This window comes from Macrobrachium rosenbergii, chromosome 47, assembly GCF_040412425.1.
Source record: "Macrobrachium rosenbergii isolate ZJJX-2024 chromosome 47, ASM4041242v1, whole genome shotgun sequence".
In the NCBI taxonomy this organism is placed as follows: Eukaryota; Metazoa; Arthropoda; class Malacostraca; order Decapoda; family Palaemonidae; genus Macrobrachium; species Macrobrachium rosenbergii.
The window spans coordinates 45,961,546-45,983,883 of NC_089787.1; the positions used below are offsets into that span (position 1 = coordinate 45,961,546).

At 41.8% G+C, this 22,338-nt stretch overlaps 1 protein-coding gene across 1 annotated transcript in view; it reads right to left on the reverse strand.

The window, feature by feature from the left end:
- Nucleotides 1-22,338, reverse strand: part of LOC136830919 (uncharacterized) — a 456,633-nt gene that overhangs the window by 211,247 nt on the left and 223,048 nt on the right. Inside the window, 3 exon segments of the mRNA XM_067090890.1 lie at nt 5,382-5,465; nt 7,152-7,273; nt 12,396-12,529. Coding sequence (XP_066946991.1) covers nt 5,382-5,465; nt 7,152-7,273; nt 12,396-12,529 — 340 coding nt within the window.

The window sequence follows — 22,338 nt, forward strand, 5'->3', positions numbered from 1 at the left end:
GTCAAAGATATTTAATTGCCTGTTGCTGCCAGACATATCATAGTGGTTACCTTTCCAACCTAGGCTGCATATACAGAGAGCACAGAGTGATCTTATTAAAATGAATTTGTACAACAAAAGCCTGAAGTAATGTCTCAAGTTGGATGCTGCTACATTTTATTGAGTTATGGATAATAAAACCTGTGCCTCCTTGAAATCTATCTCCTGGTTGTGGGGGAGTTATGTAAAAATTATAATTTAACCCTTAATGGATGGGCATGATCATATGAGGATCTATAACTCATATGAGTACAGTAAACCCCCCATATTCTCCGGGGATGCGTACCACAACCCCCCCGCGAATAGCTAAAATCCCCGAATACTTAGAACCCCTCTAAAAACACTTAGAACTGCCTATTTTTATAGTTTAAACAAAAAAAAAAAAAAACCCTCAAAATGCTTATACCCAAGTATTTTAATAGTTTTATCACAAAAAGTGCATTTAGTCATGAAAATGATATGCCAATACAGTAATTAGTGAATATTTCTCAGTGAAAAATACTGCAAATCGGCGAATTTTCCGCAAATAATGGGTAGATACGTTCCACAGAGAAATCCGCAAATACATGAGTCCACAAATAAATACGGGGGGTTTACTGTATTATTAATATGCATTATACGATTTAGATGAACTTAGTGGGAAAGGCGTTCATATCACTTCAATGGTCCATAAATGGCTTATGGCAACTGTTCTAGCTTAACACAGGACAGAGGGGGATCAATGTGCCTTGAGACTTGATGGTGGAATGAATTGCTCCTCTCTATTTCATGACGTCTTTTCATTTATTTGCTCATGAATATACCCCAGGAATCATGTTCATTTTAGTTCTTATCTTTTACGATAGTATGTCAGCTATAACTGTAATTTTACAAAGAAAAGTGCGAAGAAATATTAGAAAAAACATGTATACCTCACAAAAAGGAACTGCATCTCCCCATCTCAGTAAATCTCGTAAATATTTTACAATAAATATATACTCAGAATTTGTTACTGATTTTAGTTCTTATCTGTTATGATACTGTGTGAGCTGTAATTATAATTTTACAAAATAAAATAAAATAAATTATTAGAACTAACATGTGTAACTCTGTAAAATTAGCATATTTTTATGAAAGTCTTGGAAAAGAGGCCCTGCACAGGGTTGTAAATATTCAATTTCGTGGAAGTTACAGAAAATTTTTTGGGATTTTTGTTTTCTTACACCATGTGCATATCTTCCTCTTTCCATTGAAGTGTTTTTTCTTAAAATGGCCAACCTTAAAGTCTGCCTGGTCTAGGGCATGCTTAATATATATTTAACCTGTCCCGTAAGGTTAAACCATGGTTATATAATTTTTCCCCAAGTTTTGTTTTTTGGAGAATATTTATATATATATTTACCACCTTTTGAGGAGCATGCTCTTGCCTTGCTAGGCTGAGCACCTGACCCAGAGGGATGGGCCTACACCACAAGAGGATGGGGCAACTGCTACAAGGGAAGAAAACAAGTTAAGTATACCTTAGTTTAGCCAGAACACTGAGCTGATTAACAGCTCTCCTAGGGTTGGCCCGAAGGATTAGATTTATTTTATGTGGCTAAGAACCAATTGGTTACCTAGCAACAGGACCTACAGCTTATTGTGGAATCCGAACCACATTACAGCGAGAAATTAATTTCTATCACCAGAAATAAATTCCTACAGTGACTGTATCCTTATGTATTAAGGAGTAAGGGATTTAGAGTTCTGGCATAGCTCTTAGCTTTTCCCATTTGTCTTTTTGTCTTTACTGCTGCTTGCTTAAGTTCAAATTCTTCACATTTTTTAGAATTAGATTTGTGATCTAAGTGACAGTTAACACACTTCGAGCAGCAGAACTTAAATAATGTTTGGGGCTAAGCAATGATTACAAACTTTAGAATTTTGACGCTCTTGATGAGTGGCCAAAATTGAAGCAGTTAAAACACTGCATAAGCTTTGGGTAGAAAGGTCTTACTTTCACTTTTAATTTCAAATGTAAAATGGGATGTGTCATGGATATCAGGCCTTACACTTGCTATGAAACTGAAATATTCTTAAAACATTGAGGAGTGAAAGTGAACTTTTAAGGGCTCAGAGTCCGAGTCCATCATCTCCCCTCCTTAATATCTCCCCAGAGAGAACACCTGGGGTAATTTACTGGGTTCCATCTCTTCCAAATTCTTGTATTCTCTCTGCTCTCAGACCTTCTTTTGTTCCAAAAATCGTACGAGGCATGGTATAGCCTCAGGACATCCTGTCGGCGAGAAAGAAATTGTTGTCTGAGAGAAAACAAGTCAGTACCAAGTAGATGCAGTCGAAGGAAGACCTCTTCCCAACCTCTAACATGCTTCCCATGGGTGGCCAATCCTCTCCCTGACAGCCAAAAGTTAAGTAACCATTGATGTAGCCTGCCCAAATCTGCTGAAGGAAGGAAGAGCCCACTTGTGACTTGCTAATACATAGACAAATTGCACAAGGTATATCTAGAATTGAGGAATCTGCCCTTAAGCTTTAAGTTTTATCTTGAACTTTTCAGCTGTCACTATCCTGTCCTTTGTTATCTACTGGTGCAGTGTAAAGTTACGTCAAGTGTCCCTTTGAACTCAGTGAATTATTGAAATAATTATCCCTTGACAATGATATACATAAGTGAATTAATAACCTCCTCAAATCTTGCTCTTGTTATTTATGTAATATGATAGGTCTATTGAGGTAATTTACACTCATCAGACCTCTCTCTGCCTTCCAGGAGTCAATGTTATGTATATAATTAGTGCAAGTTCTTTCCTGACAAAAGTTGCATGAATTCCACATTGATGAACCCACTGGCCATCAAGAATAACTTAATTATCTAGGGACAAATTTCCGCACTGCAAAGTATTTTCCTCAGTGCACTGATACTATTAAATCGAGAGATGTCATGTAGCCCTTGCTGTTAAATTTATTCTGTACATTGTAAATAAATTAACATTTACTTACTCTGGCAACCTTAAAAACTCCTTTTCCCTTGGTTTCAGCTTTGTGGCCCCATTAGCAAATGCTAGAAACAGGCCAGACTCTACAATTCACGGCCGCAAAATGTAACATATGGCATATCTGGGTCCTCAAATGTCAAAATGATCATGTTGGCACTAGATATCTTTTTTACCTTCTATATTGACGGTGGGCTCATTTCTAGGATTTCATCTTCTGTGAATTCATACATGTCTTTGTCAAAGATTACTTCTCTCCCATAGCTGAAGTTCATGTGGGGGCTTGATCTCTTTCAGCATTTCACTATATTAGCCTGCATCAAACTCAATATCTGTGCTTAGTTATTTGATTTGTATGAATAAGAATTTTTCATTTTCCAAATTGAGATATCTCACCAATCTTTAAGCTTCCTACCTTCTTCTGGAGGCATTCACTAAATTTATAAAAGTTATATTTCTCCTCACTGTTGCTACCAACCACATAAGAGCACATCAGGCTGAGTAGTTAATGTCAAACAACACTACATGAGTTGCTTGCTTAAAGCTTCAAGATGGTACATTGTAAAAAAACCTTGTCGTCTACCTAGCTGCAGGGATATTACCAAGACCAAAAAAGCACAAGGTGACTATGAGTCCAAGGTTTGTGCCAAGAAAAAAACAATGTTCTTTTGAACAGGCTTAACAAAGAAGTATCAAGTTCTGTCCTCAGAATGGTCAAAACATCCAGAAATATGCAAGGCACTGTCGCAGTTATGGGGATTCTTGATGGTGGCTTTATTCTTCACCAGCCACAAGCATCAATGTATAATTCAGCACAACCAAGTACAGTTGCCTTGAAGGTCAAGGCATTCATTGGGCAATTGGAAACGATACACTTTTTATCCTTTGCAGTAGTAAAGTCAAAAGATCATAGCTCAGGATTCTAAAAGTAACTAAGAGCTCTTCTAAGACAAAATCTTGAGTGATTTTGGGTATCTTCTTTTTTGCTGGCTAACAGAACCATGAGACTTCCCAGATGAAAGACCTTGTCTACACATCCAAAATACTAGGGACAGTGCTCCCTCATGCCTAGAGGCTATCCAGCAATCTCTAGATCACGCAGACTCACTGGTCATTCTATACTATTCCAAGTGGAAATTATTCTGTAGACTATAAAATAGTTAGACTGTTCAAGTCCATGCTACTACAACCAACATTGGTTTTTGTTGTCCTAAGGGTGAACAGAAAGCTATCAGTACCAGTCCTCATTCAAATAACTAGCAATCCTTTGGTCCAAAGGTCCCATTTTAATATATGTATGTGTGTACATATGTGCATCTGTACAGGCAGTCCCCGTTATTGGCAGGGTTCCGTTCCAATGGCGTGACAATAAGCGAAAATCGCCAGTAACCGAAAATCAGCAATTTTCGGTTATAAGCGCTCTGTTAGGTATGTATTGGCGCCAATATGCGATTATCAGTGCATATCAGCGCCAAAAATTGTGACTTTCATCGCCAGATAAGTGCTGAAGAACTAGATCGCCAATAACTGGGGACTGCCTGTACTGTCAGTTGCCGGTTAGGGCAGGCCAGGTAATGGTGATCCAGTTTTACGGGGCTTGTCTAGCCACAAAAATCGCCGATTTCCGCTTATGGCGCCGATAATTGGATATTGACACCGATAACTGAAAATAGGCACTTTTCGGCGCAAATAAGCCCTGAAATTGCCGAAAAAGCACAAAAATCGCCAGTTTTTGGTTAGTGGCGATTATCGGTTATCATTACACCTTTAGAACAGAAACCCCGCCGATAACCGGGGACTCTCTGTAATCTCTCCAGCGTCTGGATTCATACACCCAAGGCCCTGCCATATAACTGAAAATCGGCGATTTTCGGGTCTTTTTGGCACCGAAATCGCCAATTTTGGCTGTCAGCATGTCAGTTAGTTCTGTATCGCGCTAAAGTGGAAATCGGTGATTTTTGGCGCCAAATCGCTGATAACCGGGACTGCCTGTACGCTAAATATGCTTTTCAACAACAAACAACACACTCTGGTATGCTTAAAACAACACAGAATACACTTTACAGTACTGTACACAAAATAAAAACCACACTGAGTATACTGTATATATAATTATTATTATTATTATTACTACTGAAGCAGTTTCTTTTCCTTTTACTGATGTGATGGAACATATTATTCAATACCAATACCAAAGTTGTGTTGGTAATGACAGTGCATCCAATGTTGTGGATCTTTTCTACACCTTATATTTAAACTACTAGAAAACTTCTTTTACTCTAGAACCTTCAGATTGCTGCTTTATTTCTGTTATTCCCACTTTACCCTGTCCCTGCACATAACACCCATACACAAAATATAATTACATACTGGGAAGCAACATAAACGCTGTTTGTACAGTAGTTCGTCTTCTGTCTTGGCAGAAGTGTTCAACTCCCAAATTTGGTCCCCAATCTGAAATGGAAACATAAAATGACAATCTTTTTATCACAGAGAGCATTTCAGGGGAATTTTGAAGCTGTTTGCAAAAAATTATAGGAAAACCATGTACCGTGCAGTATATAACTAGCACTTAGCATATATATTCTTCATGCTTAAAAATTTACATAAACTGTACCTATTACTTACACACTGCATAAAAATATAGTGGCACCTTCACTTACCAGACACTTGGAGGGTATGCCCTTCCTAGGAAGCAATGAAATCCATTGAATAATGAAGAATGGCATATAGCCAACACAATAAAGTACCTAGAACAACTTGCTTAGCTTATAGTGTACAGTAATTCTATATAAAGTAATTTATAGTCTATCCTGACTGGTATTTTGTAATTTCCATTCAATTTGGAATATTAGTTTATCATTCAATATAAGAGAAATATCTCTAAAATTCATTGCTTCTAAAAATATGTACAATAAAAATACTGTAGTTTAGCCTAATAAAATGTAGCTGACTGCAGTAGTTCTTCCCTACTTATTGCATATGCTTACAATATAATAAAATAAAAAAATTATGCAGTATTATAAAACAACCATAAACATCTCTCTCTCTCTCTGCTACATTATTATTATTGACATGCATTTAATGCACTACAGAACTGTACCTACATAATACAGTACAGTAATATAATTAACATGCATATATTTTCAGCCTGTTTGTTGATATACATGTATGCATAGTGTTAAGGTAAACTATGCTCTCTCTCTCTCTCTAATATCTTTTCCAATAGGTCCAAAAAAATTGGGTTTGGATATTCAAGGGATTTACATGCCGACAACATCTGTCTTTTTTTATGGTGTAGCAAAAGTTTATCCCAAACCCACTCCATATTATCAAATACATTACAAGAATGTAATCGTTCTACCTAAATTGGATAATACAGCACTAGATATGCCAAACTTTACCCACTTATGTTTTATTTATGTAAAATAACATTCTTTTAACAGAAAAAGCTTTTTATACATATAATACTCTGATAATACAATTGGTAAGACAGTTCATATCTAAACAAAATTAAATATTTCATAACGATTTGGACAAAATACTTAAACATGAAACAAGGAATTTTCTTGCAGTTTTACTTTTTACTTCTTTTAATTGATTCTACTTTTCATATTATAACTAAAATGTTAAAACTAATTTATGTAAGGACTAAAAAAAGAAATAGGATCTGAACGATATTTCGTAAAATGAGGCAGAATTATTTACCATGATTGTACACAATGGAAATCAAGTTGGCAAGAACACCATACTGAAAAGGTAACAGTAAGATGACATACAAATGTAAAAATTACAGCTCTCAAACATAACCCAAACAATGACTAGGTTAATCATTAGAAATGGAAGTACTGTATATATATATACTGTACACTGTAATGGGAAATTTGAAAAGGGTCAGGAGAACCACCAAACAATAGCTTAGTTTCAGAGAAGAGGAGAAGGTCATCCATTTAGACAATAAGAATTAAGAAGCATAAAGCTTTGTTTCTTGCAAGCACAATCATTTTGGTGAGGGAAAATATTTCAATAAAGGGAAAATCACAAAACAAATATGGAATAAATCATCTTTTGTAATAAAAGAAAATATAACCTATACACCTACACCTGATAAATCTTCAAACTGCTTACATGAGAACATACCTTTACATATTCAGTTAATTCCACTGGTCTAAAGTTTCCAGTATAGAGTTTTGCATCAAGAAAAGATGCCATTTCTTGTAGATTTCCAATTGTAGCACTCATTGCCACAAGCTGAACCTTTGCTGTAAATAAAAGTAAAATTTCTAAACATTGAGAATAACTTTTTCAATCCCCACTTATACAGTACTATCAGTGGGATACACCAAATAAAGTAATAGAGAGTTCTTTAAAAACATGAAGAACTCATTACTTAAAATGTCTTCATTCAGGGTCTTCAAATGTTTAAATTCATCAGCTCTCCCCAAAATAAGTCATTTCATCATCTGTCAATTTCTTTTCTAAGTTCCTTTCAGGAAGAACAATGGTTACCTTATAAAAAAACTGGTGTTGAAGTAGGAAAACCTATATATTGGTAGATGCTGTAGTCCTCAAACCCACCCACCATTCCTTACAAAAAGGCATGGGGATTCTTGGTGGATGTTTCTTTGCAGACCTGTTGAGTAATGGTGGTGCCTGGCCAACCTGTGCCACCACTGCCACATCTGCACAAGAAAGGTGAATCACAATCTTCCAGGTAGTCGCTGTAGGCACATAAAAGCTTTTCTGCCTTGAGTCCATTTATACTTCATCACTGTACCAGCAATGGAACTGTACTGGCCTAAACCAGCTTTGAAAAATTCTTTTATTAACTGGTGTTATGAAGCCTCAGTGGTACCACAAGGAAACTCTTTGAGGCTTTAAAGTGGGATACCAAAAAAAGTTTTTCCTACATCAAAACCTATTTTTTCTTTATTCAGTTGTATTCCAGTCTCTGAAAGAAAGTAAAATACCATCTGGGCACCAATATGAAGTTCCCTTTATTCTTCTGTTTTTGGAATTAAGCACATTTTCCAAATAGGTCTTTCTCAGTTTGGTGGGGAGGAGAGGCAATCACAGTACAAGGATATTGTTGGCCAAGTAGCTTATAAGGTTTTGCATTAAAATGAGGTTTCCCCAAGATGTAATCAGAATAGGTAATTTTATGGCATACCATATACATATTAAATGTTTCCATTAAGAGTAATGATAAAACCTATACTCTTCAACTTCTCATGCTTTCTTATAAGCACGATAAATATTTAACAGTGCCATATCTAACATGTCTAAACATCCTTTCATAAAATCTTTTCATTCCGTTGCATGCAATTGTGAAAGTGCAAAAGATTACATGCAACTGTGAAAGTGCAAAAGATTACCTGATAGTTATAACCACCCACAACAAAAATGACATTTTTATAATAAAGCAGAGTTTTATATATACTTACCAAGTAATTACATAGCTATTAATTTCTTTTAACCGCAACTTAAAATTTTGAAATTGGGTCATGCTAGTTTGTTTTGTTATGGCAACGTGTTCAGCCCACTTTTGGGTGGAAGCAGAGGCACAACATAGCAAAGAGCTTCAATTTGTTTATGCCCTTATGTCCAAGTTTGAATACTGTTAGGGCCACAGAAGACAGGTTTGGTGGAACTGTTGGAAGTGAGGTTGCCTGAGAAGTTGTTGCTTCTGTGGCAGCAGTCTCGGAAGTCCGCAAGAAGTTCCATCAGATCCGGGAACCACTCCTTTGCTGGCCAGAATGGGGCTATCAAAATCATGGACAGGTTTTGATGAGACCAGAATTTGTTGAAGACTTGTCTCCCTAAACTGAATGGGGAAAGGCATACAGATCTTTGCCCGACCAGTCCTGCAGTATTGCATCAGTTGCCCATGCTAAGGGATCTGGTACTGGTGAGCAGGAGAGAGGAAGTTGGTGATTCCTGGAGGACATGAACAAATCTATCAAGGGTTCCCCCAAAGCTTCCACAGATCCAGACAAACCAAGGGGTCTACTGTCCATTCCGTGGGAAGGATCTGTTTCTGACAGCTCAATTCGTCCACCAGAACATTGAGTCTCGCCTGGATAAACTGTGTTGTCACTTGTGTGTTGTTCTGGTATAACCAGAGAAGAAGACCTCCTTCGCCGCTCCCAACCTAGGTTCGACGCGTCTGAAAAGAATTCTAGGCTGGGGTTCAGAGGTAGAAGAGATTTCCCTTGATAGCCTCTTCTTGAACTCCACCAACAAAGATCCTCCTTGACTTCTACTGTTATCAGGAACACAAATGAGTCCGGGAACTTTTCCTGTTCCAGCTGGCTCTGAGGAAGAATTGCAGAGGTCTCAGGTGTAATCTCCACCCTGAGTGACAAATTGTTCCATGGAAGAGAGGATACCTAGAAGACTCATCCATTGATTGGCCGAGCAACAGTTTAGTTTCAGAAATTCTTTCACTGTCTGGAGACACTTGTCTATTCTCTTCGGGACTGGGAAAACCCGAAAATCCTGAGAGTTGATCATCATTCCTAAATAAGGAATCTCCTGAGAAGGAGTCAGGAGAGACTTGTCCCAATTGATGAGGAAACCCAGTTCTTGGGCCAAGAGAAGAGTTGTGCGAGTGTCCTCTATACATTGAGCTTCCGAAAGGGAACGTAGTAACCAGTTGTCAAGGTATACAGCGTCTTTATCCCCATCAAATAAAGCCATTTCGCTAGGGGAGTCAATACCCTGGTAAACACTTGAGGAGCCATCAAGAGACCGAAGCACAGAGCCCAAATTGGAACAGCTTGCCCTGAAACACAAACCTGAGGTACTTTCTCAAAGTCATATGCAATGGAACATGAAAGCACGCATCCTGCATGTCGATGGATCGCCATCCATTCTCCTGGCGAATGGATGCAATGACAGATTGGTTTGTTTCTATCTTGAATGTTGTCTTTTGACACATTTAGTGCACTTATGTCCAAAATGGGTCTAAGCCCCTCGATGGCTTGGGTACTATATAGAGACGGGTTGTAGAATCCCAGAGAATGAATGTCCTCTACTACCTCTATAGCCTCTTTCTGAACAAGAGACTCGACCTCTAGCAAGAAGCAGCAAATCTCTCTGAGCCTGGAGAGTAAGCCATCAATTCAATAGGCTTGCGCACTACAGGAGGATTGTTCAAAAACGGGATAGTGTAACCCTCCTTCAGGACAGACACTATCCAGGATTTCGCCCCCTTTCATTCCCACCGCTCCCAAAAGCAGAGGAGCCGCACTCTATCTGAGTACGGAGGACTATATCTTCATTTCTTGGTGGAAGACTTGGAAGAAGACTTCTTGCTGGAACACTATGGGAAACGGGGTATATGCTCTTGTTCTGGTATATGTTCTAGAACGGGGCTCTGAAAGGGAGTAGGCTGCAGTGGAGACGAAGATCTGGGAGGAAGAGCCAAGAATCCTTGGGGCATCTCGCAGATTGGGAGAGCAGGTCCTGAGTGTTCTTTTCTGCAGGTCAGAGGCAATGTCTAGTACTGTAGCCTGAGGAAAAGATGCATCTTGTCCAAGGGGAACAAGAGGAGGGCCGACCTCCGAGATGGATGGAGTGACGCCTTTTGAAGTTAAACGCAACACCAAAGCTCTCTTTTCGTAAGTACACCCATGGCGTAAAGACCAGCTAACTCCTTGTACCATTGTGAACGCCCCTGTCAATACAGGAAAGTACTCCTAAAAGGTCAGTAAAAGCTCTTGAGGTAAAAAAGAGCAGTCTCTAATCTTCGTGCTAGTGCGCCCACCGCCCAGTCTAGGAAGCTCATCATTTCAAAATCTTAAAAATATTCTTGAGGTGCACTAATTAAGAAGTTGAAAACATAATTTTGGCTGAGGAGGAAGCTGATCTCCTAGCTGAGTCGATAAGGCCGGAGAAGTCTCCTGAGAGAGGAGGCAGAAACTACCAGGAAGGTGCTTCTCCTGTTGCATTAAACCTATAACTCGACCTAGACAACTTGGACGGTGGGAAACAAAAACTGCTTTACCTTGCTCCTTCTTCTCAGAGAAGCAACCTTCTACTTCGTTCAATGCCTTCTTCGCTAAAGAGGAGAGAACCAATTTTGGTAACCTCGAAGAACCAGCTGAGGGAGCTTCCATAAAGAAAGTTGAAGCAGGAGAGGAGGGAGTAGCTGGCAAAAAGAAGCTTGGGAAGGTCGCTAGCAGGAACCTCAATAACGAAGAGTACGCTGACGAAGGAGCATCTTGATCTGGAATGACCTCTCCTTCAGAAGAAACAAGAGAAAGCGATAAGTCCACTGTCTTCTGAGCTGTAGGGGTAGCTTTCTCAAGCAAACTTAGAATATTATTTAGTTCTGAATCGGGTCAACTTAAGGAGGAACACTGTCTGAGGTGACACTACAATGATGTGGTAGAGGAGAGGGCGCCAACGGGCGCTCAGGGAGCACTGTAGAGACGGGAGGCAATGACAAAACTTGATGGCGAACGGGCGCCAGTGGGCGCTCACCTATAAACAGGAGCTTGGGCACTTCGACACTAGTTGCTGGCCGCTTGGGCGCTGATTGTAGAGGTGACACAACTCCTAATGAAGGGGTTCCCTTATGCAACGAAGAACAAGGCGCTTTGACACCAATTTATAATCATCATCTGATGTAGCAGAGGAGAATTGCTCTGGGCTATCACAGTGATTGCAAGAGGGGCGTGCTGAATCCTTGTCCTTCTTACAAGGAACAGAAGAAGAAATCTCAAAGTCCACTGCACGCCTTTTCAGCGGGCGTGACTTGTCCACATAGCATCGTGAGCGCCTGGGACTAAAAATCCTCGGAGCTGGAGGACATACAGTGAGCACTCACTTGAAGGGCTTTCCAACAGCCTTTGGTTGCAGTCTGGGATTCATCAACAGACTGAACCGAGGGGGCGACTGCTTGGGGGCAGACCCCACCCACCTCCCTTAGGCTACCAGTTTGATTCCTCCCAGGTGCTGGGGAGTATGTCAGGACCTTGCCCTAGGAGAATCTGCAGGCCGAAAAGCCACCTCCTACACTACCACTGGGTGCTCTGACTCACTTTTATCCATTAACACTTTCACAGCTGATGCTAATTTACCAATCGATTGCACAATTAATTCAAAGTGAGTGTTGTTTTTTGACTCCAGACTGATGATGGTGTTGGGATTGGAAATGTGAGAGCCGGGTAAAGGAGAGGATTGCACAGGTGGAGGAGATGGAACAGGATCGAAAAAATTACAGGTGCAACTGCATCTGACTTAGCTAATGAATCCTGACTGGCTAAGGCTTTACTAGATTCCCTAGCAATAGCTTTCCTCTTCCTATCTCTAGCTAGTTTCTAAGATGTAAATGTAAAGTCTTCCACTTCTTTAAATCCCACTAACTACATTCCTCACATTGTAAATCCACTGAACAAGTTTGTCCCTCACACTGAACACAAACAGTGTGAGAGTTGTAGGATTCTTTATTAAGTCTAGTATTGCAGCCTTTGCTACAATACTCAATACTAAAACTACTAGTGTCATACATCCTGAAAATTACAAAGACAAGTCTAAAAAAACGGGCAAAAAGTCGTAAAACAATGATCAAAACTCGCCTAACACTACCTAAATTGTGCCGAAAGGCTACTAAAATAAATACTTCACCAATCGTAGATAGAACAAACAACCAGCAAGTTTAAATTTCAAAATCAGGCTGCTGCCAACCACAGTCCCTTCAACCACAGCTGGCAAAAACAAACTGAAGATCTTTGCTATGTTGTACCTCTTCTTCCATCCGAAAGTGGGCGGCACGCCGCCATACCCAAAACAAACTAGCATGACCCGCACTTTCAAAATTTTAAGCTGCTATGTAATTACTGGGTAAGTTACTTATATAAAATGACAAAGTTTAAGAGTAATTTGTATTTCCTAACTATACAAACCTGAGGTCTTTATCACAGGAATGACCTCAGCGAAGCTGAACATGGCTATTAAACTATTACCAAGGTGGTTCAGTAGTTAACTACTGGATGACCGGATGGGAACCAGTCCACCCAGTCGGGAGCGCTGGCACTTTATCTTCAGCCCAGGTAAGCATGGTGTCAGTATGAGGGGTGGCATGAGGTGGGCATATGATAATGATCTCAGGTTTGTATAGTTAGAAAAATACAAATTACTTTTAAAATTTGTCATTTGTTCCTACACAATATACAAACCCTAGGTCTTTATCATAGGAAGACTTACTTCTGGAGGGTGGAAACTGTTAAGTTCTGGACCAACTGGTAGTTTGTCGCACTAGGTCTTCTTCCTGGTCGATAGATCAGGAAGGGGACCGTGTTTCTGACCACTGAACGAAGTATAGGAACTGTATGTTCAATTTTCAGACTACACACTCTCTTGAATAATGGGTATTAAAGCAGCATCATTCAAGAGAAAGGTTGTTGAATCTTTGTCGTGGAGACAATGGAAAGGCCATGTAAAAGTAATGGGTTTGCATTGTTCGCCCTCTCCCCTTGCTAGAGAGAGGGGAGGATGCTTCTATACATCAACAAATTATAGAATGGATACTCAGTTAGAAATAACTCACCTGCATTGGCACCTGTTCCAGCCATGATGGCTCGAGCAACCTACCCTCTGCCCACAGGAGAGGATAAGGTTGAGGGAAAGAGGGGGGAATAGTACCAGTCTCACATATGCACTGATCCACCTTATGCAAGATGCAACCTGTCCTCTTAGAGCAGGGGTGAGCTACACAACTGTTGAGGAGCCACCACAGGACCCAGGGAAAACGTGTCAAGGGACTTGTGGGCAATATCCTGAAGGTAGGGACTTGTGGGCACATCCCGGTTGCAAGGAGGTGAAGTGGTCTGAGAGACCACAACCCCGCCTTCACAACCTGAAGTACCGATAGATTCTTCCTGAACGTGAGGGATGGACCAATGCTGCGACTTCATGAGCTCTCATGCGGAATGTACTGAAAGATATAGCATTCCTGGACACCCTGTCTTGGTCGAGCCAGTGCTAATGAAGAGTCATCGATACTCAGGCCCCTAAATGCCGAGTCCTATTCAGATAGCATCGCAGCAGTCTAACAGGACAAAGTAACATCTTGTCTGGATCACAACCAATTTTATAGTCTTAATCCCCCAAGTAAGAGTATCAAATAACTACCTGCAACACAGAGATCAAGGACAAATGCTAAACCTGCCACTTGTAAACTTCCCATATCATCAGCAAAAGCACTAACATGGAAAAAAGGGGAAGATACTGAATTCATGAGCACACATTTTAGCACTATAAGATGCACCAATGAATGCAGTTCATTGGTGTGACCTAGCATATGTTCCATGCATGCACAATGCTACAAGTTAATTTTCATTTTCATTTAAGGGAAATAATGTGAGATCCACAAATGAGTTTATTAGAACAATCTTTTGATATGTCCATATCAAAATAGCCAGTGGGTTTACTGTAGAAATAATCTTTTGATAGGTCCATATCAAAATATCCTACTGATAGGTTCATATCAAAACAGCCTTATTCTTTTCCTTTTTTAACAGACTAATAACAAAAGAGATACCTAATGTAATACTGAACACCTGTAGCCTCCGGGAGCAAGTCTGGTTCCTCCCGGCAAAGGCGCGAGCAAGAGGGCAGCAAAACCAAGCCCTCTCACAACCTGCCTTTGACGCTGGAGGCTTTTTAAGTGAACCAGATGTTTCCAAAAGACTTTCTGAGGATATCAACAATAAATTCAACTGTGACACAGAAAAGTTTGCCACTTATGATAATAAGAGGTCTGGAAAAGTTTGCCACTTATATAACATGTTGGCGGAATACAATCCACCCCCAGCCGAACCCCAGTATGTCATTCCCAACACACAGCTGACCTCCCGCTTCGGGACATCTTGGTAAACCCTTTGGCGTTACCGGGCCATCCAACACGCATGGCAAACTCACTATTGAGTGGTCTTGGCACAGATGCTGGAGATGGAGTTCTTCCCGCATCTGCCCCCATCCAGGCTTCGTGAGGTTGACAGAGGAAGCCATGGATACGCTCTTGATAAGGCTCCAGGAGACTGTCATCATCCCTAGGGACTAAGCTCAGTCGTCTCTCCTGCACACTCTGCGGTGCAGACAACACAAAGTTGACTCCTTCAAGGGCAACTTGACCATGTTTGCCCTGGAGACAACCACCAACTCCTGTTTAAACAGAGTTGCCCTGGCCACGGCCCGAGCGTGCTTTGATGGTAATCCGCTACCGCAGCTAAGAGAACAGACCCCACTTCCTGGTGTCTCCTGGAAGTGATGAGTTCTGGATGGATGTCTGGCCCACCTTCATGTCGTGAGCTGGATTCCTCTGCAAGCCTCCTCACAGTTTAGTGAGGAACCTCTAAGCTGCCGGAATCTTGTTAAAGGCGGAGTTTGATGCCCGACTAAGCTGGCTCCGGTCCCTGGAACTGCCTGCCTCACGGAAGCCACTGCCATCCTCCTGGCGCCGGATCGAGCCATATTTTTCCAGGTCTTGGGCTGTCCCTGTTAGTTGGCTTCAGTCTGACCTGTTTGAGTTCATCATGGCCAGACTGGAATAGAAAGTTTGGCTCACAAATGCTACTATCCGTCACGCAGCCTAACAAGCTCTCAGAAGAGCTCCGATCTAGCCTAACCTCTTCCCCAGAAGAAGAGTGTTACGAATGTCATGACTGAGGCTACAAGGGCCAAATCCAGAGTTCAAGGCGCCTGCTGGGCATCTCCGCCTACAAAGCCATAGACCCCAGACCCATGCCCCAGATCAGAGGAGGTAAACGCTTAGGAGGCATACAAGAGGCCCCACCAGCAGACGGTGTCTGCTGTCCCGTCTCGGCAGTGGCACAGCCCCTCCACCTCGTGCCACTCTCAACAATATGTGCTGGTCCAACCAGCTCATTCCCTTGCTGCGCCCTCGTATGTTACTTCACCAGCATACAACCCCACGGCGAGGGGCTGCCTTTCACGGCCTTAACAGGATCGCAAGGGGGGGAAGAGGCAGGGCCCCTCACAGAGGAAAGGCGAACACCACCCCAAGAGGAAAACCTGGACGTGGTAGAGGGAACAAACCCGCTCCCTCCCACTGAGAAAACACAGGTAGGTGGTCGCCTGTATTGGTTCAGGGACCAATGGACCTTCAGCCCTTGGGCACACAGTATTGTGTCCAAAGGTCTGGGTTGGAGCTGGATCAAGGAACCTCCTCCTCCGAACAGGTTTTACCAGCCACCCTCATCAATCCTACGAGATTATGTGTAAATTGCTCAACAAACGAGCAATAAAGAAAGTAAGGCACCTAAAATTTCAAGGTGTTATCGTTCCCAAAAGACTCAGATCAGCAAAGAGTGATCCCGGATCTGTCGCGTCAATTTCTACATAGCCGCACACCGTGATGCTTACAGTAGCTCAGGCACGGACTCTACTTCCGCTGGAGCCGCTACCACCTCTATCGCATCTTTCAGACGCTTATTATCACGTTCCGACAAGGAACTTCTCAGTTCCTCGGTTTCAGACCTGGGAATCAAGCCTACTCCTTCAAGGTCATGCCCTTCGGCCTAAACATTGCGCCCAGGGTATTCACCAAGCTGGCGGACATGGTAGTTCAACAACTCCGGTCCCGAGGGATATCCCTAGCAGCGCATCTAGACGATTGGATAATTTGGGTAACTAAATATTCTAGAGTGTCAGAAGGCTACGATATAATCATCAACTTCCTGGAATCGCTAGGGTTTCAACTGAACAGAGAAAAGTCCCTACCACCCGGAGTCCCGGTTTCAGTGGCTGGGCCTCCAGTGGATCTGTCTTCACACGCTATCTCTCCCGCCTCCCAAGAGGAAGGAGATAGCATCTCTGCCACCAGAAAATTTTCAAAATCAACGCATCCCGCCGATCCCAAGAAAGGGTCCTGGGTCCCTTCAATTTGCTCAGTGACAGACCTGTTTCTAAAAGCTAAATCATTAAAAGACATAAACAGAGTGTGGCGAGAACAGGCCACGTCAAGCCTGTGAGACAAGGTCTCTCCATCCTCGAATCTTGAAAGACTGGCGGCCTTGGACCACAGTCAGGCCTCCAAGTCAGTTCCGCTTCAATTTCCTCCGCACTAGTTGGTCCACACTGCACGCCCCTGCCGGCTGGGGGATATTCTCCAAAAACAAAGTACAAGGAACAGTGTCCACAATGTTTCAGCAGTTCCATATAAACACCCTGGAAGCTATGGCGGTCTTTTCTAACTTAAAGAAAATCCGCCCCAACCGGATTCATATCATTGGTATTGGACAGCGAGTGGTAGTTCATTGCATCAACAGGGGCGGTTCCAAATCAGGTCGTATAAAACCAAGTAATGGTTGCTATCTTCTCCCGGGAAGTGAACAAGCACGCCGGTACCTGTCAGCTACCCACCTAGCGGGGTATCGAACGTGGTGGCGATCTCCCTGTCCAGGCTACTCCGCTGGAGACGGAGTGGTCCCTGGACGCCGAATCTTCAAATGGGTTTGCCGTTCCGGTCTCCAAGTGATTCGTTTGCAACGGAGAGCAACTTCAAGTTCTGTTATGTGGCCCCCAACCTGACCTCAGGCGCACGTCACATTGGACTTAATGACAATAGATTGGAACAATTGGGAGAAAATTTATCTGTTCCCTCCACAACTACTGCTGAAAGTATTACACAAACTCAGGACATTCAAAGGTCAACCAGCCCTAGTAGCCCCTATTGGCCGAAGAGCAATTGTTCCTCTTTCAGGAACTGGGATTGGTGGAGTCTCGATTCCCAAGCCCATACTGACCCAGACAGTACAAACCAAGACTGTGTTGCTTCCTCAAGAATTCGTAGAATGCCCTAGTTTTATGGACTTTATAAAATACGCAGCCCAAAAGGGGCAAACATTGACCCTGTCAACACCATTTCTTGAATCAGATAAAAGAGATTCACTTAGACAGTATGATTCAGCAGTCAAAAAGTTAGCCTCCTTCCTAAAAGCATCTGAAGCCAAAATCATGACGACTAATTTAGGAGTTTCTTTAGATCACTGTTTGAAAAGGCCTTGCTCCGGCCACTACACACAGAGCCAAGTCAGCCCTGAAGAAAAAGCATTTTCTACACGGCTAAAATCGACCTTACAGATTCCTATTTTTCATCCATCCCCAGAGCATGCTACTGCCTGAGACCGTATCACGCCCACATTCCGCGCCACGCTGGTTTCTCAATGACGTCCTTAAGTTAGCATCGAGATAGATAACTTTCAATGCTCTTATCAGGATCTGTTAAGACCTTATTTCATTAGTTTGGCTTCTAGGTGCTAGGAATCTCAGGAGCTGCTGCTCACTAGAGGTGATAATTTTTGTGGAATCCTCCTTCCGAGAGGTCCTCTTTCCCCTGATCCTAGATTCTTAGCCAAAAACGAAGACCCACAAGACAGGTGGTCTCCTTGGAAGGTGGTGCCCTCCACAAGACCAGTCTTTATGTCCAGTTTATACACTTAAATCTTACCTTTAAGAACTCCACAGAGTAAGTCGGGTCCTCTTTTTATCAGGGAGAAAGGTGGTAAATTTTTCACCACAGCAAGACAACAAATTCTGGGGATGGCCACAAAACAAGCCAACCCAGATTCAGTTCCTAAGGTTCATGATATCTTCGGAGCAGTTGCTACCTCCATTAATTACTCATAATATGGATTTCTCAGAATTTTCTAAATAAATGGTTGGAAATCACCTCAGTGTTTAAACGCCACTATTTAAAAATCGCCAAGCCCCGGGAAATTTTCTACCATAGCTGTGGGAAGTGTTACCTCCACCTTAACCAATCATATCCTTATCCTCCTTCCCCTGCCCGCCTGCCTCATTTACTTCTCTGCTTATCCTCCTGGTTGATCATGCCTCACTGCCTTGCTCTCATATTGATGTATACGTCTCTGCTGACTGGAACCGTAATCTGACATGTTACGATTGAAATGCTTCTTCTGTGGGGTACTGGGCTAAGCTTTTATTTTGCTCCATGTACCCCAGATATATGTATATGCACTGTATATTTTGTTTACCAATTGGTTGATCTCTTACGTGTTTAGCTTAAGTTTGCGTGTGTAGCTTTAAGGTTGTGTATACCAATTAAGATTGTATGTGCTGTTGAACCTATCCAATTTTCGTGTGATGTTGTGCTTTGCAGCAGTGGTTTTGTGACCCTTCCTGTCGTGCTGGGACTTCTACTCTTACTGATTTTAAGTTCTTTGATGTGTCTTTAGGTTAAGTGTTCTTTCTCACATGTAAGAGATTCCCATTAAACTGCTTTCGTAATTTTATGTTTTTCTTCAGACACCCTTCTGTTTCTCGTAGTTTGCAGCTCCTGGCATGATTATCTGTCACTATTTCACCGGCTGACACGGGACTGAACTCAGAAAAGGGATTTTGACAAAGGAAAAATCTATTTCTGAGGAAGGTCCCGTGTCACCCGGTGACCCTCCCTGACTCACCTATAGCTCCCCTTCTTGCACATGCCAAGTCTGGGGTTGCGCTAGCATGGAATGAGGTAGGTGGCGCTGGTGTCGCCGGCCTGGCGGGTGTTGGGCGTAGGGGCTGTAACGGCTCACCGCTCTATTCCGGGGGTTTTGATAGGGAGAGATCTTTCGAGTAAGTCTCCGTGGTAGTGATCTTTCACTCACCCGTTATACCGGACGCCTTCCTTGGAGAAGACGCCGACTAGTAACCCCAGCTTTCCTGAAAGCTCTTTTCTCTGGTATATCTAGCATATTATACCTAGAAATTTGTGCTGTAATGGAATTTCACCGGTGACACGACCTTCTCAGAAATAGATTTTTTCCCTTTGTCAAAAACTCTCAATTGCAAAGATATATTACAAAGTAATTTTAATAACATAACAGTGATTTCAACACTTACATAAATCAGAAAAAGCTGTAATGACATAAACCAGGAAAGTAAGTTGTAATTATAATCTGGTTTTCACATAGCTGCCACAGGCTGTTCATATTTTACCTCCCCTGAAGTTTTCACCAATAGCTTAGTTTTATTAATTCCATGTTTTTCAGATTGGTGAGATCAGAAAGTTTATAATAACATGTTTTTCTATATACTGTGTAATTAAGATCCAATTGTTATAAAATATGAAAAGTAAAAATTATGCAGCGTGTAATCGAAAACAAGCTCTGTTGACTTCAGCGGTGTTGTTATTAAATTCTAGACTCACCACCACACAATAATACTTTATAATCTTTATTCGTTAACATTATTTTTATTGACCTGAGGAGAAATTCTAGGTTAATAAATAAGTTTGATTCACATTACTTGGTAATTATTTGAAAACAATGATATTTGACAAAGGCAGAAACCAATCAGAAGCAGCAGGAAACTTTTCCGAGCTAAAAGGGCACCCCTGCGAATGAGTGCGAATGCGTCTCGGTAAAAAAAATTGAGTTTAGTTACAGTGACTCCTGAGGCATAGCCACTTGTGACTTTTATGTTTTCAGTTATTTAGACAGTCTTCAGCCCAGTCTCCTTCTTGATCTATGGTACTTAGACTGTTTACTTTGCCTTTAATGTTGATTTTGTCACCTATGCAAATGCCTTTTGGAGATCCAACAACTGTAGCCTATAGTGTTTATACTCTTATCATTAGTACTATAAAGAAGTCTAAAAGATTAGTTAAGTATGATTCAACTAAGCAAAAGCAATGCTAGCTATCTAGACTGAAATTTTTTCATTCTAAATATCCCATTATGTTATCTGCTGACTTAAAGATCTCCTAGAGCTGAATTCAGGAAAATCCCTCTTTGAAAGTATAGCAAAGCACCCTACCCTTAAGGCTTAGAGGATTTCATGTTATGAATGTCACCAGAGGCAACGGTGATTTATGGAAGTCTTATTAGAAGTCAGTGCCCTACCAGTTTGGAATTCCATGGTACTGTCTAGCCCTATGAGAGCTAAATACAGTCACTAATTATTAGTAATCATAATAATACTATCTTGGAAGAAGACCCCTTGGCACATACTTCATTGGCAAGGATGGCAGTTTGATGCTGTTGAACTTATACTATGCCTTCTCAACTTGGCTTATAAGTTTCTTCATTTCAACGGGTGAATCATAAAGCAGCTGACCAAAATTTATTATCATGATGTTTTGGTAGTCCACACTACTATTTACAAAGTGTGAATGGCACCATGGAATCATGCATGGTATAGCTATAACAAAATTGTGTGATATTTGATTGATGATCACAGCTGGGAGGTTTCTTTATTGGTTATGAGTCTGGTTGAGCGATGGAGGCACTGGAGTGGCTGGTGCTGTGAGCGGATTGTTCTGCTTGCTGGTCTTGCCACTCAAGGAGGAGGGCAGCTGTTGCATTATCTTAGGGGTGCACCTGGTTGTTCTCTTTATGGTGGTTGGAAGGAGGAGGGTCTCTTAGGTAACGTTCAATGTGGGTGTCCACTGAAGCATGGCAAGCACCTCCTTGTAGCAAAGGTGGCAGTGATCCATGTCACCATTGAGGATTATGGTATTCCTCAGCATTGGGTGGCATTGCCGTGTTCCCCTCATGCAGTGTTGGTACACCGCCCCTTCATGTAGATGGACAGCAATCCTCTTAGATAGGAGAGTCATTGTCATACCAATTTAAGAGTGGTGGCATCCATTCTCAGGGCACAGTATTGGTAGACCACTCTCCTCTTCATGAGATTGTTCATGACGAGCTATCTTTATGGGAGCAGGCAATCCTCCAATCCATATAGTAGATTGTAAGGTCTGTGGTAGTGTCCACATCACTAGGGTTACATAAGAGCAAATGATTATTATCACCTGTAAAACAATTTTATGGTTCTTAAACCATCCCAGGGGCACAGTTCTCCCACCAGTTGCACTGGTTGATTGGCGTTACTTGACACCCTTGTGACTTGACAGCAAGAACACATACCCATTGTCAACCAGTAATTAGGTGATGTTCTGAAATTCTTCAGAGATGGCACTCCATGAACAGCCTTCCCAGGGTATCATCGCATCTTGGATGTAGAGAGTCTTCATGCTATGCCCTTTGGATGAAACTCCACTGATGTGATCCCTTGAGGGCTTAGGGATGATGAGATTCACAGGCTAAAGGAGACCGCTTTCATTGTTCTACAGTGATGACTAGGGACTCAGACCTACAGAATTACCATGGGTTACCTCCTAGTGTGCTGCTCACCAACTTCTACTTTAAAGTTATTGAGCAGTATTCCTTCAGCAAAATCTCAGATCCTGCCCAATATATAAAATACATAGGTGACAACTTTGTCAATGTTTCTGATGAGGAAGAGCTGGAGACACTTTATCACATTTTCGAAGAGGAATAAGTTCTCC